Source organism: Gadus macrocephalus, chromosome 5 (genome assembly GCF_031168955.1).
Source record: "Gadus macrocephalus chromosome 5, ASM3116895v1".
In the NCBI taxonomy this organism is placed as follows: Eukaryota; Metazoa; Chordata; class Actinopteri; order Gadiformes; family Gadidae; genus Gadus; species Gadus macrocephalus.
Genome location: NC_082386.1, coordinates 18,795,919 through 18,811,963, shown reverse-complemented (window position 1 = coordinate 18,811,963; position 16,045 = coordinate 18,795,919). Strand labels below are relative to the sequence as shown.

Sequence of the window (16,045 nt, the reverse complement as noted above, 5' to 3'; positions counted from 1 at the left end):
TACTTCATTAATACCAGACAAGAAACACAGACGTCACAAGTACAGGACACGACGAAAAAGGAAAAAAATACCACAGAGAAAAACAATCAACATATTTATGTTGTTCTATGTTCCTATTTCTATATTTTTTGTTGGATTATTTTCACATTTTACTTTGAAAGGAAATGTATTTTTTTTTGTAGCTTTAATTCTTAATTTCCTTTTCAAGGGGAGACAAAGGAGGCTCCTCTCCGGTTCTAAGCTCTAGATGTTCCCGAGCAGACAGCCGGGACAAAAGAGCCAGCATTAATTCATCTCCTGCGTGCCACGCTCATGCAAATGAGCCAAACAATCCACCCGCGTTGCCTCATTTGTTTTTTTGCGGCGGCGTTTGACTTGTTAACGGGACGTCTGTCTAGATTAGAGGCAGGCTCCATCCCTCATGGTGACAATTACCTACTGTACCGTTTCTATAGGAACAAAGAGCCTGTATCAGCACCGGGCCCACAGCGGGGAACACCGTCTGGCTTTGGTAGACCTCTGGTTGTCTTGTAGACCGTCGAGTCCCAGACAGACGTCTTGTAGACCTCTGGTTGTCTTGTAGACCGTCGAGTCCCAGACAGACGTCTTGTAGACCTCTGGTTGTCTTGTAGACCGTCGAGTCCCAGACAGACGTCTTGTAGACCTCTGGTTGTCTTGTAGACCGTCGAGTCCCAGACAGACGTCTTGTAGACCTCTGGTTGTCTTGTAGACCGTCGAGTCCCAGACAGACGTCTTGTAGACCTCTGGTTGTCTTGTAGACCGTCGAGTCCCAGACAGACGTCTCGTAGACCTCTGGCTGTCTTGTAGACCGTCGAGTCCCAGACAGACGTCTCGTAGACCTCTGGCTGTCTTGTAGACCGTCGAGTCCCAGACAGACGTCTTGTAGACCTCTGGTTGTCTTGTAGACCGTCGAGTCCCAGACAGACGTCTTGTAGACCTCTGGTTGTCTTGTAGACCGTCGAGTCCCAGACAGACGTCTTGTAGACCTCTGGCTGTCTTGTAGACCGCCGAGTCCCAGACAGACGTCTTGTAGACCTCTGGCTGTCTTGTAGACCGTCGAGTCCCAGACAGACGTCTTGTAGACCTCTGGTTGTCTTGTAGACCGTCGAGTCCCAGACAGACGTCTTGTAGACCTCTGGTTGTCTTGTAGACTGTTCAGAGGGAAGGCCAGACAGCCGTCTTGTAGACCTCTTGTCTTGTAGACCGTCGAGTCCCAGACAGACGTCTTGTAGACCTCTGGTTGTCTTGTAGACCGTCGAGTCCCAGACAGACGTCTTGTAGACCTCTGGTTGTCTTGTAGACCGTCGAGTCCCAGACAGACGTCTTGTAGACCTCTGGTTGTCTTGTAGACCGTCGAGTCCCAGACAGACGTCTTGTAGACCTCTGGTTGTCTTGTAGACTGTCGAGTCCCAGACAGACGTCTTGTAAACCTCTTGCAGCCTTGGAGACCTCTTGTAGTCTTGCAGACCTCTTGTAGCATTCGAGACATCCTGTAGTCCTTCCTGTAGTCTTGTTGTCCAACGAACATGCAAACCCATGACGGAACGGAAGCCAGGTTTGGAGTAATGCAGGGGCACAGTGTCGGGGCTGGGGGGTTGAGACCACCAGGCCAAAGGGTCTTGGTTTAAACCCCAAAGAGCCCGGCGGCAAACCTATACCTGTAGGCAACCCTGAGCCCTAGCTGCGTGGCCCTGCGTGGCCACATACAGCAGGTACCCAGAGACACCTTAGTGTGAGAAGGTGAAGCCAGTGGGCGGTTCGTCAGAACCATAAAACACAGTCAGGAAGCGGAGGAGGAGGAGGAGGAGGAGGGCGTAAACAAAGTCAGAACGGTCCAACGTCCACCGTGAGTGACTCCCTCCTACGGTTGACGTTGTGATCCGTGGTCTGTACTGCTGGTAAACTCAATTTGAAAGCATTTACATAACCTGGATTTAATTAAATACCAATTCAGTGTGCGCCCTGCAGACCGGGCGGAGTGACGGAATTTAATCACTTCAATTTAATCTTTTGTGTTTTTATTTTAACCTTTTTTTTCCGGGGAGCAAAAGAAGGGGTTTTGATTTCCGAATCCACTATTCCCTTATGGGGGCGGAGATGATTAATTTATAGCCAGACACCAACCGCAGGATTAGAATAATAATCATGTCAGGTTTCCCCTGAGGTGGACACCGACGTGCCGGTGTAGTTCAGCTGAATACGACCTCCGCACTGGGAAAGGGATAGAGGGGGGGGCATGTGTAGAGAGTCCATCTGGAGCAGGTCTCTGTGCTCCCCCTGTGATAGGACGTGGAAGAGCAGAGGTTCTCAGCTTCACAAATCCCTTTTTTCCCTGCAAATCCCTTTGTGCCCTCGTTTGAAAAGACCTCCGAGTTTTTAACCCAAGGCTCGTACTTTTTCCTCTGAGTGTTGTCGTTGGGCAGGCGGGGCTGCCTCTCCGGGCTACGTCGGGTGACGTAGAGGCCCCAGGGTGGGCCGCCTCTCTGGGCTAGCAGTGGGTGGCAGGGGAGGAAAACACAGGGTGGTGCAGATTTGAAGGGGGGGGGGGGCTCTTATTGTGAAGCCCTGGGTGGCAGGGGAGGAGAATTTACACACAGGGTGGTGCAGTTTGAAGGGGGGGGGGCTCTTATTGTGAAGCCCTGGGTGGCAGAGAAGGAAAGAAATTCAAGCAGGTGGGTACAGTTTGAAGGGAGGGGGCTCTTATTGTGAAGCACTGGGTGGCAGGGGAGGACGATTTTCACGCAGGGTGGTGCAGTTTGAAGTGAGGGGGCTCTTATTGTGAAGCCCTCTTAAGCCAGGGTGGAAGGTTCAATTATTAACATTGCCAAGTGGATTGGTTCCTGGAGAGCCGAGTTGTGTTGCTCAAGGGCTCTTGAGCAGGATTAGGTGTGTGTGTGTGTGTGTGTGTGTGTGTGTGGGGGGGGGGGGGGTCTGTTCTCCTTGGGTGATAACAGATCAATTCTCACAAGGAGTTTATCAGCATTCAATAATAATTTAATGGGGAAGTGTTGACCTAATTAAATACTAGAGGTCCATCGAACAGCAGATCCTGGAAAGCAGACTTTGGTAGCTGGGACACAAGAGGCTCATGGGAAATGGAGTCTTAAAATCCTCCCATGAAAGTGCTCAGGATGGTCGCTAGGACAACCAGGCCCCCTTTCATCTGAAGAACAGTTAATGACGGCGAGAAATTAAGTACAAAAGCGCTGTGCTTGACTTGCCTTTCGGTAAACTCTTCAGTAGGATCAAAGTCAACGATTACACTGGAATATTTAACTGCAGGATTCATCACGTCTGGGCAAATTCCTCAGGGCATTTCCATCCCTCATCGACGCATGAAGTCTAATGTCTCATTCATAACCACATATGAAAACTTATTTTTAACTATTTGTTTCAGCGAGATGTGGATTTCCCATCAGGGTCTAATGAAGACTTTAATTATGAAATCGTCTTCGTTATTAAGAGTGTTTTTGTGTGTCTAAGACTTCGACAGGACTGAAGTATATGATGAATTCAATTTCTACCCTCATTTCACCCAGATGTATCACAGCAATAATCAGGGATCATAACTCTCGAATGGGGATTCATTTATTTTTTGTTTCAACAGAAACAGAAGACTGAATAACATCCTTTTTTTAAACCGAACATTGATGCAGAACGATTGAGCAGATACATTTACTTGAATTTGCAATGCCTTATTAGTGAAAATAAAAAGAGCCCAACGTCTTTCGACCAGATTTAGAATCAAGAAATGCTGCCATCTGGTGGTCAACAAGTCACAGCAGCCAAAAATAGGTTACAAAATATTTCTCAAAACAATAGGGGCGAACGTATCTTTGATGTTAATACATTTGAGTGGCATTATAGCAAACCCTGTATGCAAAGGAATAAGGCTCCTACACAGATTTTTACAACCAATGCAGTTCTCCTTTAAATTAAGTATGCCTTTTCTCAACTGAACATATTGCTTTCGGGAAAGTTTGAACCAAAGTGAGGCAAGTTTAAAACAAAAACACTTCACAAAAATGCCAGAACACCAATTTGAACCTTAAAGACCTTCTGAATTTGTTAAATGAAGATGAATAAAAACAGAAACCATAAATAAAACATTTTGGCCAAAAACACTCCCAAATGAGCCGAAACCAAATTGGACATAAATTCCCAAATCGCGTCCGACTCGTGGATGATAAGCGATGGTCAGGGTCTGAGCTTGTCCCGGTCAATGTGCTTGTGTTCCGGGATGTGCTTGAAGATGCAGCCTACCGTCTTGATGCAGCCGTTGGTTCTCCAGAAGAAGCACTCCTTCGGGTTCCTGTTGGGAACAACAGAACCCCTTTAGGACCCAGCCCTCCACCAGTAACCCCCCCCCCCCCCCAGTGCCCCCAGTACCACCACTACGCTGCCAGGCACAGAGCTGGGAAAGTCTTTGTTTTCGACAGTTTGATCCCCAACTCAAAAAAGGCCCGGGGTTCGATCCCCGACCCAAGAGTCCTGGGTTCGGTTCCCAATGTCCGCAGACTAACGCCTATCCCCTCCTCGCTAAAGCTTCTGCTCACTGGTCATCGTGAGTCAAAGACATGGGGCCACTCGGCCTCCTGGTCTTCCGATGCATGGAAGTTTGCTAGCGGTGTAGCATGAACCGCTGGAATCAGACGGCGGCCCTTAAGGGACGTTTCATGCAAACCGTTTTGAAACGAGAAATAAATAAAATGAAAGTATTACAATCATCTCGCCTTACGTTTGCAGAACATGTCTACCAGCTTAATCTAAACGACAGACGGGAAGCCTGTCTGACTGCATGTCTAACACATGGTAAGAGTGAGTGAGTGAGTGAGTACCTAGAAGCAGGGTGTGGTGAGTGAGTGAGTGAGTACCTAGAAGCAGGGTGTGGTGAGTGAGTGAGTACCTAGAAGCAGGGTGTGGTGAGTGAGTGAGTGAGTACCTAGAACCAGGGCGTGGTGAGTGAGTGAGTGAGTGAGTACCTAGAAGCAGGGTGTGGTGAGTGAGTGAGTGAGTGAGTACCTAGAAGCAGGGTGTGGTGAGTGAGTGAGTGAGTACCTAGAAGCAGGGTGTGGTGAGTGAGTGAGTGAGTACCTAGAAGCAGGGTGTGGTGAGTGAGTGAGTGAGTGAGTACCTAGAAGCAGGGCGTGGTGAGTGAGTGAGTGAGTGAGTGAGTACCTAGAAGCAGGAAGTGGATAGCCATCTTGGCCGTTCATCTCATTGAGAAATCTGTTTGGATAACGGACAGCCAGGGGAGTTCCTTCAACCACTAAACCCTGCAGAGAGACAGACAGACAGGACTGGTTCATGCATACAGACAGACAGGGCTGGTTCATACAGACAGACGGGCTGGTTCATGCAGACAGACAGACAGCTGGTCCATACAGACAGACAGACAGGGCTGGTTCAGACAGACAGACAGGGCTGGTTCAGACAGACAGACAGCTGGTTCATACAGACAGACAGGGCTGGTTCATACAGACAGACAGGGCTGGTTCATACAGACAGACAGCTGGTTCATGCAGACAGACAGACAGCTGGTTCATACAGACAGACAGCTGGTTCATGCAGACAGACAGACAGCTGGTTCATGCAGACAGACAGGGCTGGTTCATACAGACAGACGGGCTGGTTCATGCAGACAGACAGACAGGGCTGGTTCATGCAGACAGACAGACAGCTGGTTCATGCAGACAGACAGACAGCTGGTTCATGCAGACAGACAGCTGGTTCATGCAGACAGACAGACAGCTGGTTCATGCAGACAGACAGACAGTTGGTCCATGCAGACAGACAGACAGCTGGTCCATGCAGACAGACAGACAGCTGGTTCATGCAGACAGCTGGGTTGGTTGATCCACAGACAGAACGGTGCTGATGCAGTGGTGCCATGTGACAGCCAGCCAGTCTTCACATGGTACCGGTCAGAGTTCGTCACCGTTGGGGGACAGAGGAGAACAGGTGTTCAACATCAAGCGTGTGAGGGCTCTCACATCCATGAGCTGAATGGCGCGGTCACAGTCCTCCATCCGGGTGTAGTTGATGAAGGCACACTGCTGCTCCACCAGCATCTTAACGCTGGTCACATGCCCCGCCCTGGGAGACAGAACAGGGAGTGGGAGTGTTGGACAGTGAGTGAGTGAGTGAGTGAGTGAGTGAGTGAGTGAGGACCTGTTGGTGAGTGAGTACCTGTTGAGGGTGAGTGAGTGACTGTTGAAGAGTGAGTGAGTGAGTGACTGTTGCTGAGTGAGTGAGTGACTGTAGAAGAGTGAGTGAGTGACTGTTGAAGAGTGAGTGAGTGACTGTTGAAGAGAGAGTGAGTGATTGAGGACCTGTTAGCGAGTGAGTACCTGTTGATGAGTGAGTGAGTGACTGTTGAAGAGTGAGTGAGTGAGTGAGTGAGTGAGGGACTGTTGATAGAGTGAGTGACTGTTGAAGAGTGAGTGATTGACTATTGAAGAGTGAGTGAGTGAGTGAGTACCTGTTGGTGAGTGAGTGAGTGAGTGAGTGAGTGAGTACCTGTTGGTGAGTGAGTGAGTGAGTGAGTGAGTGAGTACCTGTTGGTGAGTGAATGAATGAGTACCTGTTGGTGAGTGAGTACCTGTTGAGGGTGAGTGAGTGACTGTTGAAGAGTGAGTGAGTGACTGTTGAAGAGTGAGTGAGTGACTGTTGCTGAGTGAGTGACTGTTGCTGAGTGAGTGAGTGACTGTAGAAGAGTGAGTGAGTGACTGTTGCTGAGCGAGTGAGTGACTGTAGAAGAGTGAGTGAGTGACTGTTGCTGAGTGAGTGAGTGACTGTAGAAGAGTGAGTGAGTGACTGTTGAAGAGTGAGTGTGTGAATGAGGACCTGTTGGTGAGTGAGTGACTGTTGAAGAGTGAGTGAGTGACTGTTGAAGAGTGAGTGAGTGACTGTTGAAGAGTGAGTGTGTGAATGAGGACCTGTTGGTGAGTGAGTGACTGTTGAAGAGTGAGTGAGTGACTGTTGAAGAGAGAGTGAGTGACTGTTGAGTGAGTGAGTGAGTGAGTGAGTGAGTGAGTGAGTGAGTGAGTGAGTGAGTGAGTACCTGTTGAAGAGGTTGTGCAGCGCTGGTATTGTGAGGGTGGGTGCCATGGAGCCAACCCACACAGAGTACATCTCCCTGTAGAGACAACAGGACCAACACTTAGAGATCCACCCGTCAAACACGTAACCCCTCCCATCACACATTACAAACACTCCCAGCAAACCAGTACCTCCTCCCAGCACACTACACAGACCACTCCCAGCATGCCGTCAGCACCATTAAACCAGAGTAGAACCCCCAGCACCTACACTTCACATCACAACTTTGATTATGTAATTTCAACAATTTACAGAATAAAAAAAGCATAGAAGTAGCATTCGAGGAACACCCCAAAATAAAAACCAATCCACTGAAAAGGCGACTTATTAGCCAACATGTTGCGTTAGCAGTAAAGTGAACTGGGACCAAAACACAAGTGTCTCCTCACCATTTGGGGGCGTTCTTGACGGGGGCGTCGGTGACGGGTTTAAGAGGCGCCGCGTTCCGCCTCCTCGCCTGATGAGGCCGACTACGCCCCAAAACCGTCCACCCCTCGTCCTCCTCTCCCCGCTCCTCCTCGTCCTCCTCCTCCTCTTCCACCTCCTCTTCCTCCCCCTTCACCAGCTGGGTCTGAGTGTCCCTGCAGCACCCCTCCTCTGGAGGACGAGAACAGAGTTCAGGTCTCCTGGGGTCTGGATGGCCGTGTGAGCTCGGAGAGCCTCTTTTTGGTTTGAGCGGCATCAAATCTGTGACTTGAGTGAATGTGTGACTGAGTGGTTGCATGAATGTGTGACTGATTATGTGAGTGAGTGTGCGACGGGTTGAGTTAGTGGGGTTGCGATGATGTTGAGAGTGCCAATGTGTGCGACTGTCAGGCACAGTGAGTGAGTGAGTGAGTGAGTGAGTGAGTGAGTGAGTGAGTGAGTGAGCGAGCGCTCCCAGTCCGCTACCTGGCTCAGCTCCTCCTATGAACAGCGCCTCCAGGGCCTCCTCCAGGGTGCCGTGTTCCTTCAGCGCCTCGCACGCCTCCGCCCCGGAGAACCCCATTTCCTGGAGGAACACGCGGCGTTAGAACACGCTCTGGAACCCCCGGCCGCGCTCCAATCGTCCTCCCGACTCGCCCCCTCGCTGGACCCCACTGTTCCATTGTGTGGTCAGCAGCTCGCGGTGAACATTAGAGAACCAGCGATAGGAAGGACGGCGTGGTTTTGGAACGCACCCTCTGGAGTCATGCTCTGGCCTTCGAGAAGCCGTTGCCCTAACGGACACTGCCCCCTAGTGGTGCACCCCTTCCATTCACTCAATCGTTCATTCATTCTTTCATTGGTTGGTTTCGGTCCACATAAGGTTTAAAGTCGGGTTTGGGTGGCGTTTACCTTTAGGTGTAAGGTCTGTCGTTTATGTGTAGGTCTCCATCAGGTGTAAAGTCTGTAACTGTGTTGGAGTTTACGCATAAGTGTAGTCTGTAGTTCATGTGGTGGAGTTTACGCATAAGTGTAAACTCCGTAATTGTGGTGGCGTTTACCATTAAGTGTAAAGTCTAATTGTGGTGGCGTTTACCATTAAGTGTAAAGTCTAATTGTGGTGGCGTTTACCATTAAGTGTAAAGTCTAATTGTGGTGGAGTTTACCATTAAGTGTAAAGTCTAATTGTGGTGGCGTTTACCATTAAGTCTTAAGTCTAATTGTGGTGGCGTTTACCATTAAGTGTAAAGTCTAATTGTGGTGGCGTTTACCATTAAGTGTAAAGTCTAATTGTGGTGGCGTTTACCATTAAGTGTGAAGTCTAATTGTGGTGGCGTTTACCATTAAGTGTAAAGTCTAATTGTGGTGGCATTTACCATTAAGTGTAAAGTCTAATTGTGGTGGCGTTTACCATTAAGTGTAAAGTCTAATTGTGGTGGCGTTTACCATTAAGTGTAAAGTCTAATTGTGGTGGCGATTACCATTAAGTGTAAAGTCTAATTGTGGTGGCGTTTACCATTAAGTGTAAACACTGGGCTCTCTTCAGCTCGCTTGCAGCTTCAACAGAAGAGCTTTCTTGCCGCAGGATGTTTTTATACGTCAAGGAGGCTTCGTAGTAGCGCTGTAGGGAGACGGAGAGAGAGAGGAAGAGGGGTTAGGAGACGGGGACAGTAACACACACCCCACCACAGAGACTGGTTTACGGACGGGCGTGGTAAAGATTATGCCCCAATGACAGCCTGCTGGTTCCCGCCAATCACCCACCAGACGAAAGGATCTGGGTTCGATCCCCAGCGTCCTCAGTCTAGCAGCTGTATGCACTGGTGACGAGGATGACCCCTGACCCCTACCTGCTCCTGAATGACGTCATGAATTCACTTTTAAGTCGCTTTGGATGAAGGAATCTGCTTCACTAGCTGCTAAAGTGTGGGCTCACCTCAAAACCACAGAGGGGGGGGGGGCTCACCTTGAGAGCACTGAAGGAGGGGGGGGGGCTTACTTTGAGAGCACTAAAGGAGGGGGGGGGGCTCACCTTGAGACCACAGGGGGGGGGGCGGGCACCTTGAGAGCACTGAAGGAGGAGGGGGGGGGGCTCACCTTGAGAGCACTGAAGGAGGGGGGGGCTCACCTTGTGACCACAGAGGGGGGGGGCTCACCTTGAGAGCACTGAAGGAGGGGGGGGCTCACCTTGTGACCACAGAGGGGGGGGGCTCACCTTGAGAGCACTGAAGGAGGGGGGGGCTTACCTTGAGACCACAGGGGGGGGGGGGGGGGCTCACCTTGTGACCACAGAGGGGGGGGCTCACCTTGAGAGCACTGAAGGAGGGGGGGGGGGCTCACCTTGAGACCACAGGGGGGGGGGGGGCTCACCTTGTGACCACAGAGGGGGGGGGGCTCACCTTGAGACCACAGAGGGGGGGGGGGGGGGGGGGCTCACCTTGAGACCACAGAGGGCCTTCCCCTGTCTGAAGTGGCCCTTGATCCAACCGGGCTCCAGGGACAGCGCCACCTCAGAGTCCTGCAGGGCCGACTCGTACTGCTGTAACCGCTCGTAGCAGAACGAGCGGTTACCAAATAACCTGCGCACACACACACACACACACACACACACACACACACACACACACACACACACACACACACACACACACACACACACACACACACACACACACACACACACACACACACACACACACACACACACACCTTAAAAGATGATCTAATGCAGCAGGTATTTCAGAAAAAGGTATCCGAGATACGCCTTTTTAGTGTCATCTTACTTGTTCAGTTTCGCCACACAGTTCAGTTTACACAGATGTACACAAACGAGGACTAAGGATAATCTAACGCAGCAGGTATGAAAACAGGTATCAAGGAGACACCTTCTTAGTGTCACGGGTTAGATTTGATCACGGCCATCTTCAGTCCCATCGTGTTGTGCTCTTTAGTCGATTGAGGAGTCGGCGAACTTACTTATATTCCTTGGGGTTGTATTTAATGGCCTCGGTAAAGTATTCCAGCGCCTGCTCATACTGCCCACAGGAGGCCAGGCGATGTCCACACGCTGGCCGCAGACGGGAGGGAAGCACGTCATCATGTAATCAGAACTCATGACGCTCTTCATTTCCGGCTCAGTTACACCGCTGTGTGTCCACGCGCAAACCTCTCCACCAGCGTAAGACAAGGCTCAACACTGCTGTGATAACGTGAAGGCTAAACCAAGCTTTATGTTGAAATGAGAAAAGAACGAAACAAAGAAGGAACTTACCAGCTAGTTCTGCTGTTTTTTGTGAATAAACTTCTAGGGTGCCGTTCATATTCTCCTGAAAACAGTCGGAGCAGGAACAGGTCAGGCGGTAATACAGGCAGCAATACAATGCATGATAGCAATAACACTTTTTTTTTTTTTTCTGGGCTTTAACATCAGTGCAAAGATTGTTAATTATTGATACTATCAACCTTTTTAAGGTGTTTTGCCCGTTTAAAACGTCATCATGTCTGTCCATCATGGCACCCATTGCACTCCTGACCATCGCTGGAAGAAGGGATTCCCCACTATGCTATCGTTTGCTCTTCCTTGATCACCAAGGGGGTTTTATTTTGCCCTTTAGGGTGCTTGGGTTAGGGGGCATCGTAAACCGTGACCAGTGAAGTCTTCAGACTATAGCTTCTTTCAAGGGCTCTGCCAGTAACATTGACAGGTCACTGCATTGGAATGGCTGCAGTGCGGACTGTTCCATTTTCAGACGGCCCGTAGTGACCCTCTGCTCTCCGTTTCAACATGTACGACCGCCTGTCGCTCTGGGGGGGGGGGGGGGGGGGGCGACGCAACGCAGTCTCCGTTATTCCACAGAACCATCACCTTCCCCACACCTTACTTGCTCGTGCCCTCATGAAAGACGCACCGACACTTTGTTAACTCGCTGCGCAGTCCACTTTTGAATCCACCTCTCTTAATCGCATCATGGCCCTGAAGCGATGCACCCAGAGTGCGGTCATGTTTGGAGTTCCAAACCATGGAGATAAACAACATGAGGTGTCGGCTCCCGCTCAAACGGTTCAGTCGGGGGGGGGGGGTCAGTTGGTACCTTCTTATCGGCACTGGCGTCTCTGGGGAGCGGAGGAGTCTGGGAGATAGCAGGAGACTCCTCCCTGTCTGGCCGCCGCCGCCTCTCCCTCGACGTAGTGTTCTTCGTCGTCTTCTTCTTCCTCCTCACGCCTCCTTTCCTCTCCCCCGGCACCGGGGAGCGAGACTGCCCCCTGGGGGAGGGGCTTATACAACTCTTTATGTCCGCAGCCTGATGGAACAGAGAGAGGACCGAGGCATTGCAACATTAAAATCAAACGAAAACAGTGTGTTTGTGTGTGTCGCTGCGTTTACATCCCCCTGATTTTACGCAAATTTTGAAGTATCGGATCAGTAAACGGTGAAGGAAACACCAAAATTTGCATAAAAACCCTCTAATTCGCAAAAGGTTTATCCGCTCGCTTGAGGTGGTTTTTGAGAAATGCGAAAGAGAGTAAATGCACAAAATGGGAGATGGAAACAGACTTTTCGAAACAGCTGTGACGTAGCGAACATTGAACACGCAGGACGGACAACGTCCTTCCGATTTCCGCAAAACGACAAAGCAACCCTGCCGACATCAACTTGTAGCGTCAATGTAGATATTTTTTTAAGCGTTTGTATACATAGACATCCTATATCATATATAGGATGTCTATGTTTGCATGTCCTTTAATTATACCGTGTCCATTAATCCCTGATATATGGACACCTACTAAGTAATTCCAGTCAAATTGTCTGTTCAGCCTTCAAAACGAGTGCTGGTACATTGTGGAAAATGCATGTTACATGTAACAGGTGGTATAAGGTGACCTTGGGTGTCGTGAAAGGCGCCTCTAAATTAAATGTATTATTATTATTATTATTATTATTATTATTATTATAAAGGCTGCGACGAATTTCGAATTATAAATATGTACAATGTATCCTTTAAATACGTCCATGGAACAGATGGCCAATGTGAATAATAGATGCGTGTGGCCCGCTGAAGATGTAAAACTTTTCCTTGCTCTCATCGAAGAAGAAGAAAACATTACAGCTATTTTAGATGGAAAACCACACAATTCCACTTTATATCAGGACCTAAGAGAGGATGTTATTAAAAGGATACGACAAGGAATGCGTGCCGTTTTTCGCTCCAACCACTTGATGGAAACGCACCCAATTCGAATTTCTTTTTTGCGAACTTTCTAAAGATTCGCAGCACCTTTTAGATGGAAACGTGACTAGTGTGTGTGTCTGTGTGTGTGTGTGTGTGTGTAATACAAATTTAATCTTTAACGAAATCTGAAATAACCTAGAAATAAGGAAATGAGCTGACTGCATCACAAACCAAAGTACACGTCAGCATTCAATTCAAACTGCCAATATTATATTTATACTAGCACCACCTCCCGCTACAACCAATCAAAACCTCTCGGATCAATACAGTCCCCTCAAATACTCAATAATAAGCCCGAGCTTCCTGTGAGGTATTTTCATGTGCTTTCACTAACAAATAGGAGCCTGGTTCTACCCACCTTCATTCGTTCTTCAGGTTCCTCACTACTCCTGGTGCTGTCCCCGTCTACGCTTTTATCTTCCGTTTCCGCGTCAACATCAGACTGCTCGGTTTTTATCTTACTTGTATTTTGAATAACATTTTCATCATTACTTCCTGAGGGTTGGTTCTGTTCCAATTCCTGTAAAAAAAGAAAAGAAAAATTAAAACAAAAAATCATCTTTTGTGTCTTTTACTCCAAACAGACCAACACAACTTTAAAAGTGCATTGGACGGACCTAAGACAATCTGGGATGATCCAACAGTCCTACCTTGGTAATACAGAACCTCTTGACGTTAAGGAGACGTTCTACAGTATAGCTCCTTACCCGCCCTGTGATGGAAGCTTCCATAAGGAGACTCAAACACGTGTATCTCCAAACTGGCCAGTCAGCATCGCTTTGACTTTGAAAGCTTTACAGACACTTTTTTACGGTTTACTGCTACCGGACGAATTTGTGTTCCCTTAGTAGCCAATCACACGCTTACAGATCTCCCGCCCGACCCCAGCATAGTGATTGGTCGAAACAAACAGGAAGCGATAGAGGAGCAGATTTAAGGTAGTCTGTACCCAAAGTCTGACAGACTAGAAACAAACTGAACATTGTTTACTTACACATCTCTCTTTATTCTTCTGCTCCTTCTCCAGACGTTTCTTCTCTTTTCGACGCTGACAGGAAGAGGTTGAAGGTAAGGTATGAATGAGGGGACAAAGGGAGGATAGTACCAGGGAGCTAGCAGCTTAAAAAAGGGCATTATCAACAACCCACCCATCCTTAACTCACCAACTTCTTCAGTTTCTGTCTCTCCATCTTCTCCTTGCGTCGTTCCTCTCTCTCCTGCTCCTCCTTCGCGTGTTTATCAGCCTCCTGGGAACACACACACACACACACACACCTAGTGAGATGCTAAACTGCCTTTCGTTGCCTGAGTAGCAGAACTGCAACGACAATAAAATAGAATCGAATCTAACATGAAGGCATAATAAAATGGTTATACTGCAGCTCTAGGCTGATAAGCTGTTCTGTTTGCTAAGCGTAGAGATTTCGCTGATTTAGACTTTAGGCCGTTTCTACAAAAATGTGAGTGTGAGACTAATGAGAAAAATTAAACTTAAGTCTTCTTCCAACACCTCTCTTATGACAAACACTTGTGTGGAAACTCCCGCTGTGATGTCACTAAAGGGAGGGTGTGGACAATGACATGGCTCTGAATGGCCCATCCACGTCACACCTGGTGGTGAAACACCAGCTACAGCGCGACCAGGCTTTGAAACTGTGATCTGGTGTGCTGCCATCTTGGATCTAAACCACCAGCTGCGTGTTTAGCATTCAGTTCCTCCCTACCCAGCTGGTGTTTGGATCCAAGATGGCAGCACGGTGAACAACACCCATGGCCATGATCAGAGAGCAAAGACAAGCCACATACCTCTTGTGTGAGCAGCCTCAAACTGGGATGGGGAGGCAACGGACTAGAAGCGTTGCTTTGGGCATCTTCATATTCATCATCGTAGTCATCGTCGTCATCGTCATCATCATCATAATCATCATAATCATCATGATCGCCATCATAATAATGATGTTGGTGGTTATCATGCACGTTTAGGTAGAGGTTCTGATGCAAAAGGCCAAAGATGGACCGCTGGATCAAACCTTGTTCTGAGGAGGGAAAAAATGTGTCATCATATTTATTCGGACCATTCTGTATAATAGTGTTTAAACATCTTCGATGACAACATCCTACTTGTTAACCGTTGAAGTTTGAGCCTGTATAAAATGGTGAGGTTTATGGTATGGTATCCCACCGCTATGATGGGAAAGTGGGTTCACTGGGTATGACGATCACAAAGAAGCACTCACCGAATACCCCTCGTGTATAAGGATTGGGGAACGCGGTGTGAACCGTATTTCTTCTAATCACGTTGGTCAGCAATTCCTGAAAGGTAAAAAACAAACGGGGATGAGTCACCTGAAACGAAACCAGCCCATGCATTGTTTACTCCCCGTACAGCGGAAATACGTGCGTTTCTATTCCACTGAACCGAGAAGCCTTCCGAAAGTTTAGCACTCAAAAGGCGAAGCGCATCAGCACCACGTCCTCCGGGATAACGAAAACGTCCATCTGGTTCTGCATGATCTCAGCTGTGGCTTAGATAAGTTGTCATGTTAGGTCCGTGGAGTTCTTAGTTTCTATTTCCCGGTGCGTAAACGGGCACAGCCAGACCCGGGTTTAAATCGCTCGGGTTGAGATCGGACCAGTCCGCCATCACACCAGGTGAAGTTTATTCCCAATGTGACGGTCCTCACCTGTCTGCGCGGCATCCTCGTGTCCTCCTTCACCCTGGCGACGCTGAGTCCGGCTGTGCAGGTGAAATGACAAGGGGGTCCCATTAGGTTAGATCATGGTATCGGAGTCGACTCATTACTTATCTTTAGCAACGAGCTAGATGTACAAACACAACAATCTAGCTTGCCGGATGACCTGAATTCATGCCCGGGGACACATCAGGCGAGAGGAGGATGGAGCAACTTTGTTGTTCTCACCTGAGAAGATCTCCGGCTTGTTTTTCCTCGGCATGGAGGCGATGTTTAAGTTGCTTCGGTGTGTTTGTTTCCTGACTGACCACACTCCGTACTGGACTTCCCTTATTCCAACAACCTGTGACGCTTCCGATGACGCGTCATCACCAGCCAATAACCCTCAGGAACGTAACGAAATCGAAACTTATTCATTTGAGGGAAACTGTGTTGTTGTGGGATAAAAGTCCTGCTGCCGATTTAATAATTAGTAGTTGCAACTTGCAACGATGGAATAGTTCAACATAAAGTCATGGGGGGCTGTGTCCTGTTTATTTATTAATCGAAGGCCAATTTATTCATTAAACGCACTGAGATTAAATGTATCAGGTT

General features: G+C 48.6%; 1 protein-coding gene across 1 annotated transcript; it reads right to left on the bottom strand.

Annotated features, from left to right (window-relative positions):
- Nucleotides 1-3,591: 3,591 nt before the first annotated feature.
- si:dkey-33c12.4 (uncharacterized protein LOC560112 homolog) lies at nt 3,592-15,838 on the bottom strand. The gene is made up of 18 exons (XM_060051499.1): nt 15,680-15,838; nt 15,443-15,495; nt 14,996-15,071; nt 14,565-14,794; nt 13,922-14,005; nt 13,753-13,806; nt 13,117-13,278; nt 11,619-11,828; nt 10,799-10,853; nt 10,504-10,594; nt 9,965-10,106; nt 9,044-9,148; nt 8,014-8,113; nt 7,512-7,719; nt 7,085-7,159; nt 6,015-6,117; nt 5,200-5,297; nt 3,592-4,333 (listed from the first exon to the last, which is right to left on the bottom strand). The coding sequence occupies exons 1-18, from the start codon at nt 15,711-15,713 to the stop codon at nt 4,219-4,221; spliced, it is 1,995 nt and encodes a 664-aa protein (XP_059907482.1). The 5' UTR covers nt 15,714-15,838; the 3' UTR covers nt 3,592-4,218.
- Between the last annotated feature and the right edge of the window lie 207 nt (nt 15,839-16,045).

Coding starts and splice junctions, on each gene's coding strand:
- si:dkey-33c12.4 (XM_060051499.1), bottom strand. CDS start 15,713: ATGCCGAGGAAAAACAAGCCGGAGATCTTCTCAG. Junction 10,854..11,618: donor ACGCCAGTGCCGATAAGAAG/GTACCAACTGAC, acceptor GACTGTTTTCAG/GAGAATATGAACGGCACCCT. Junction 10,107..10,503: donor TACAACCCCAAGGAATATAA/GTAAGTTCGCCG, acceptor GTGTGTGCGCAG/GTTATTTGGTAACCGCTCGT.